This window comes from Telopea speciosissima, chromosome 11 (genome assembly GCF_018873765.1).
Source record: "Telopea speciosissima isolate NSW1024214 ecotype Mountain lineage chromosome 11, Tspe_v1, whole genome shotgun sequence".
NCBI lineage: Eukaryota > Viridiplantae > Streptophyta > Magnoliopsida > Proteales > Proteaceae > Telopea > Telopea speciosissima.
Window position 1 is genome coordinate 56,408,985 of NC_057926.1, and position 7,152 is coordinate 56,416,136.

Sequence of the window (7,152 nt, forward strand, 5' to 3'; positions counted from 1 at the left end):
TCGTCAGGGTCAAGGTTTTTAGGCCCTGAGTCAGGGTCAGGGCGGATCTGGGCCGAGCTAAGGGGATTCAGGGTTGGGCTAAGGTTTTAAAAAGCCCGGTCCAACCTGATCCTGTTGCAGCCCTATTGTTGGGTTTGGAGGCAACGCCAATGGTGGAAGCTATGATGTTTTAAGCAGTGACGGTGGTAGTGATAATTTTGTTTTTTAATTTTTTTTATATGAGATTATTTTTTTAGTGGTGCTTCCTCTATGAGTGGAGATGTGGCACTTATGATGGTTAGTATGGTTATGAATTTTGGTTGTGATCAGTATGGTCTCAATCAAAGCAACAAATTCAGGTGCTGCCAACCAGGACGATCCCGAATAAAATAACATGGATAACGAAGAGCCCTATCGCTATACTAACAAGAAGAAGAAAAACACGAAGAAGAAGATAAAGTTGAGTTCAACCCGAGGCCTCAACCTTGGCCCAGCCTGACCCTGACTCAGAGTTAGAAATTCTCAACCCTGACCCGCCCCCAAAGACCAAGGTATCTCAGCCTAGGCCCTATTCTGGCTTAGCATGACCAGGCCGAGTTGGGGCTATCAAGGCCAAACTTACAACCCTAATGGCATTTTAATGGTGAATGGGCTATAATTGACTGATCCAGAGTCGTCGATCCAGGGCTTGCCCTGAGGGTTCGCTACTCCCTTGGGAGAACTGTGTCAGGTGCTTGATCGATGGTTCAAGTCTTCTTAGCGACACCTAGTCCACATTTAATTGCTTTCCAAGAAGTGGAGCCTTTGGGTACCATATTTGACCCCTTGTGGGTCTCCTCATTGCCTCCTTGCGGGGTCTTGTTAACGTTGATGGGCGGTGGGCCCTTGAATTGGACCCAAAAAAAAAAAAAAAACTGATCCAGGGTCCAGACCATGGATTGTTATACTTGGAATTATCACAATCACCCGATTCACATCATCACCCCTTAACGCGCGGCAAAAATAAGCAAGCCATTAAAAAAGGCTAAGTTTTTTCTTCACCATTTAAGAAAGTTGAATTGACGTTTTGATTGGACTCTTTACAATTGTAAATATCATCATTAAGTCCTCTATTGTACGTGAAAGGTCTAAAATATCCTTTCTAAGTTCATCAAGGGTCATATAAATATGGTTGGCTGAGCCTGAGATCTGGACCGCAAGCCTCGTGCACTCCCAAACCCTAGCTTTCGTAGACAATTGGACTCTCCTCTGTACTATAAAATGCTTCTCTGGTAATTAGGGTTTCTCTGCATCTTACTCTGTTCTACCCCTTTCTCCAAGCACAAGCAGCAGCAATAGTCGTAGGCTCGAAGCCAGTAAAGAGCGAACAAAGAGAGAAGAAACAAACCATGGCGGAATCTCTGATGTTTAGGGGGTTGATGAAGGGTCACTCTGACATGGTGACAGCGATCGCTACTCCCATCGACAACTCGGACATGATCGTCTCTTCGTCTCGTGACAAATCAGTCCTTGTCTGGAACCTCACGAAGGACGAAAACCTCACGAAGGAGGAAAACACATACGGTGTCCCTCGTCGCCGTCTCACTGGCCACTCTCACTTCGTCCAAGACGTCGTTCTCTCTTCCGACGGTCAGTTCGCTCTATCTGGTTCCTGGGACGGTGAGCTCCGACTCTGGGACCTGAACACTGGTGTCACCACTCGCCGATTTGTCGGACACACCAAGGATGTCCTCTCCGTTGCATTCTCCATCGACAACCGGCAGATCGTCTCTGCTTCCCGTGACCGATCGATCAAGCTTTGGAATACACTCGGCGAATGCAAGTATACCATTCAAGATGATAACAGCAGCCACACCAACTGGGTTAGCTGTGTGAGATTCAGCCCTAACACTTTTCAGCCTACCATCGTTTCTGGTTCTTGGGATCGCACCGTGAAGGTCTGGAATCTCACCAATTGTAAGCTCCGCTGCACATTGTCCGGTCATGGTGGGTACGTGAACACAGTTGCCGTTTCGCCTGATGGGTCTCTGTGTGCCAGTGGAGGGAAGGATTGTGTGACGCTGCTATGGGACTTGGCTGAGGGCAAGAGGCTTTATTCGCTCGATGCTGGGGCTATTATTCATTCTCTATGCTTCAGCCCGAATAGGTATTGGCTTTGCGCTGCAACTCAGGAGAGTGTTAAGATTTGGGATCTGGAGAGCAAGAGCATCGTTCAGGACTTAAAACCAGAGCCAACCGCTAACAAGAATCAGGTATATTTGGTTTTAGAGTTGACAATTATTTGTTTGACCATTTACTCTGTTGGGATTACATATTTGACTTTCTTTACTTTTAACTTTGGGTTCTTTTACTGGTAGGCCAATCAAAGGCATACTAATAGATAGTTTCAGCCATAGATTTAAATTATTTTTTTAATGTCCGACAATCTGCACCTAGGAAACACATACTAATCTGCACCTAATTTACTCTAGTTTCTTTCTTGTGATTTTATTGTCACTTTGTCAGATGAAAGAATCACTGAAATTAGATGGGGGGGAAATTCTAATTACTTCATAGCAGTGTAGTTGATTTATTGAACAAAGGTTAAAATGTCAATTCACAATCTCTTTTTATTAAGCCATGAAAGAATGGATTTCATGTATCTGTTTATGATTGAATAGGTCATGAATTCTAGATTAGAATACCCATCAGGAGATTTCCCATGATCATAAAAGCTAAATCAGTATATTTCCCATAATCATTCTTATGAAAAATAATTGTGTTTCTTATGAGATTTTTTTTCTTGATGTCCCCATTTTGGGTTGTACTTCTATTAATTCGCCAATACTCTATCTTTGATAATTAAGCTGTAATCATTTTTTTCTGACCCCTAGTATCTGTATCTAGTATCATGACACTTTCATTTGAACCATCTCAATTGGACTCCGCATTATACATACACTCCATTGTTTCTACTGAAGCATGATTTTCTGATTTAGTACTCTAACTCATCCTTCTTAACCTTTATCTCTGTTCTATATTCTTTTTATGTTGGTGGATTTATGTAGGCCCCGTTTGGTAACATTTCAAAGAAGTATTTCTAGTATTTTTTGTTCTTCGATTACAGAAAAACACTGAAAAGGCATTTGTATGCCTGGGCATATTGAACTCAAAAAACACAGAAGAAAAAAATTTCCCTTTTTATTTCAGTAACAGATTGGAAGAAACATAAAACTCAAAAAAAAAAAAAAAAAACCCTGACCATCTTCTCTCTTCCTAAACCTTAGAGCCTCTTTCTCAACTCAACCTCACAGTGCATGCCATTGGTGGTGCGCTGGGATGCATCACCATGGACTGGCTTCAAATACCATTGCTGGGACTGTTGCAATGCCAAATACATGGCTGCCACATAATCGGCAAAAGCTCGGGGTAGTTTGCATAGTTCACCAAGGCAGTATCCTTTGATACCGTAAAGAGAGCTAGTTGGATCAGCGAAAAAGCGTTTTCTCTTTCCCCTTCCTGACATATACGGTAGTGGTTGTGTCAGTGGATACAACTACAGCCACAATTTGAGGAGCTCGAGTTTTAACAGCATTCATGGAGGTCGCTTTGGGCTGGAGCAACAGTATATATATGTTTTCTTGTTGCATGGACAACCTTGGTAGTGAAATTTTTTCCCTGTCGACCAGTGGCCTCAGGAGGTGGTTGCACTGAATTTAATCATTTTAAATGTTACTGGCAGAAATGCCTAAAAGTTGTGCGCTGAAAGTTTTGATTGATTGAAGGTGATTAATGATGTTCAATTTAATGTTGTTCTAGATTGTTAGGAGACCAACTAGAAGCCAGACAACCAGGATCTTACTTGAATGGTAGTTTGGCTAGGTAAAAAATAGGTAAAAGTGCCAAATTAGGATTAGGGTTTGAAAGGACCCAGGGTTTGATGGTAGTAGGTAGTTCCTCTATTAGGGAAGATTACAATAAGTTTTAATTGTTGGAAGTGTGCTGGAATGTAAGAGCAGCTGGTTAGGTTTAGGATTTTTGTTTTTTGAAAGGATGAAAATTGGGCATTTCTAGGGTTTGAATTGGTGGAATGGGTCCAAGTTTGGATAGAGTGTTCCTAATGGGGAATGGAGCACTCGGTCAGGTTTTGGTGGATTTTTGATTGGCAGGAGGGTCTTGGGAGGATTTAGGTGAAGGGAATATTGAAACAAAAGGGGGAATTGTTAGGGTTTGGCTGTGAGAATGTTAGAAGAATTGTGGGGATGGGGATTCTTTAAACTTACAATTGCAGAGGATACTTGGCAGCAGCAGCTTATTTGAATGCGAAAACTTGAATAAAAACAAAAACATGATCTTGAACTTGAAGAGTGCTTCGAAGAACCATCTAGGCTTCACACCACAAGGTGTCAATTGGATCAAACACTAATCCCACCAGCCTTTATCAGACGCACGACCTATACTCCAATGGAGAAAACAAAGTTGCAGAGCAACTTCAAGGAGTTTTAAATTTCAGAGGTAATTTGCCCTCTCCCACGATTTTATTTGCTTATATAATGGCCATAGGCCTTACTCCTTACCAGCCTAGGAGAAGGAATAGGCCCCCCTAGCTGAGCTATACTCACCTCTTTTCAATTCTTGATTGATTCGGTCATGGATGTATGGAACCCAACAAAGACTAACAGAAAAGAAAATTCAATACAGTAGCATGGTAAATTTTGTTCTAACTTGATCATCCAAAGCATTAGTTGTTTAGCTAAACCTCATCAGGGTCGTTGGGCCCTTCTCCCTCCGCACTGTTTCAGGGTATGCAAAGAGAAACAGAAACAAAGAAGATGAGGTGGAGATTGAATAATTAGAAGGGGGGGGGGGGGCGAGGGGCTGGGATAGAAGAGGTTATGGAGAAATAGTAAAGCCTCATAACTGGTAAAAGATTTTAAGACTTGCTGATCATCCAAATTGTCAAGTTCCTCTTGTGCTCGAGTAATTCTTTAAGTTCCCCCCCCCCCCGGCAGATTTCTTCGGTACTGTGTCTTTTCCAATTTCCCATTAGCCCAACCTGAGTTTTTAATGGGATGGAGTGATGAACGACTTTGTTTTCATGACCGAAGGAAATATTTGATCTGCTGTGATTCCCTCATTTCAAATGTGGATGAGTGCCATATGGGTTGCTCCATTGCAGGAAAGACACTGCATAGAAAAATCTGAGTTATGGTGGTGGGAGTTGCAATGTCATGAGCTGAAGTTGAAGGCTTCGGAAGGACTCTTTTACTCCAAAAATTTAATAATAATTTAACTTATAATTTGGTATTATAGAAGTGCTTTCAATATGTTGTTAAAGTGCCTTCCAAACACATTTCAGCTTCTTTTGTGAGCCATAAGCATTTCTTAGACTCCATTGCTCTCTGAGGGTAGAAATAAAAAAAAAACAGTTTCAACATAAATACATTTCCACAGAATAGAAGTGTTGCCAAATGGAGTATATGTCTTAATTCTATATTCTCTTAATGTTGTTGGATTAATATATAATATTCTGCTGGTTGGAACATTTATGTTTTTATGTTTCAGTTTCAAAAGTTTAATTTCACTCTTTGCATCAATCTTTAGATACTCTATGAGCTCCTCTTCCGACCTTATTTATTAATTAACATCTTCATGGAAAAACGTGTCTTGGTATTTTTGATTGTCAATCTTGACTCCCAAGTCTTAACTGTTCATATCAAATTATCAATGTCTTTTCGACGTAAGTTTCACTTGTTCTTCTTGTCTTATTCCGACTTTATGTTTGAACCATCTGATTCTAAAATATCCAATCTAACCGACTTTATGCTCTGTTGTCTGTCAATGCTATGTCAGTGGAATTAACTATTTCTTCCAAGTATAAAGTATTTGTATCTTGTTGAAACACATTATGTTGTTTTCAGTTGCATGTTCTGGCAAACTTACAATCCTCCGACTTTTTCTACTGATTAGTGGGAAGCAGTTATATAAATTAGTTCTTTCGGTTTCTTTTTTGCCGAGATTTTTTCTAATAAAACCTCACGATTGGTTTCATATTGCTGGGCATTATGTTTTTTATTTTACGAGGTAATAAAAGCCTTTGCATTCGCTGTTTCTTCATGACTTGAAAACACGATGTATGGGCATTATGATAGATCCCCTAAGAACATGAGTCTAATGATTATTTACGTAAGTGCTCTGTGTTGGACTTAAAAACCATCTGAAACTCTAGATGTCTGCTTGAATAAAAAGAATAAGCCAGTAACTGAGACATGAGGTGCTCTGCTTGGATTAAAAGATGTAGAGCCTCTGCCTGCCATCCCTTTTTGTTAAGTATTGCTAGTTTCACTCACTGTCACTGTTCTCTGCAGTAATAATGTTGAAACTTGTTGAATTTGTATGATGTTGAAGCACATGCCAAGATTGTAAGCTTGTGATATGATTCAGGAGTGTTTTTTGCTACAAGCTCAATGTGCTGTTTTACAATATTTGCTGAATGAGTAGTTTTAATGACATGCATCAGTGGCCCAATGTAGTGAGCTCCACACTCTTTTATGTCATGGGATGAACTGTGTAGGGCAGCTCAGAGCCCCACTAGCCCCTTGTGGTTCATGGCATTTAGCATTTCTGTGTTAAATATGTCACATATTCTGCAGTATGGTATAAGTTAAAGCACAGCTTTCATTTACCCAAAAAATAAGAGCAAAGCTTTCGTTTTTTTTAGTCCTCATTTGTTGTGTTATGCAGATGTTGTATTGCACCAGCTTGAGTTGGAGCGCAGATGGAAGCACTTTGTTCACTGGTTACACAGATGGTACAATCAGGGTCTGGGGAATCGGTCGCTTTTAGGATCTCTCATCAGTGGTTAGGCTTATGAAAATTCCTTTTTTTGTTTTGTTTTTAAGTTTCAGTCAAAATTTTGGTTGGACATTGAACATTTAGGAAGATTATGAATCTTTTTTTGGTTGAATCTCTCGGCTTTATACTGGTACATTGGGATGATCATATTTAGAGAATTTTGTTATCTAGAGAATTTAAGAGATACAATTGTTCATGCAATGTATTCCTCCAATAATTGATATTTTGCTCACGGTGGTTTGAAAATGTTCCAACCTCAGGCAGAATTGGTTTGTCTATTTCATTTATCTTGCCAAATTGAGGGCAGCAGCAGAGTGAATGTTTGTATGAACTTGCATC

The 7,152-nt window shown here is 40.3% G+C and overlaps 1 protein-coding gene across 1 annotated transcript; it reads left to right on the plus strand.

The window, feature by feature from the left end:
• Positions 1-1,209: 1,209 nt before the first annotated feature.
• LOC122646164 (guanine nucleotide-binding protein subunit beta-like protein A) lies at positions 1,210-7,059 on the plus strand. Its single transcript, XM_043839657.1, has 3 exons — positions 1,210-1,307; positions 1,356-2,231; positions 6,703-7,059. Exons 2-3 carry the CDS (start codon positions 1,368-1,370, stop codon positions 6,802-6,804), a joined length of 966 nt encoding a protein of 321 aa, XP_043695592.1. The 5' UTR covers positions 1,210-1,307; positions 1,356-1,367; the 3' UTR covers positions 6,805-7,059.
• The last annotated feature ends 93 nt before the right edge of the window (positions 7,060-7,152 follow it).

Excerpts from the sequence above, each read along its gene's own strand:
- LOC122646164 (XM_043839657.1), top strand. The coding sequence starts at position 1,368 with ATGGCGGAATCTCTGATGTTTAGGGGGTTGATGAAGGGTCACTCTGAC. Across the intron at positions 2,232-6,702 it reads CAACCGCTAACAAGAATCAG|ATGTTGTATTGCACCAGCTT; the intron begins GTATATTTGGTT and ends TGTGTTATGCAG.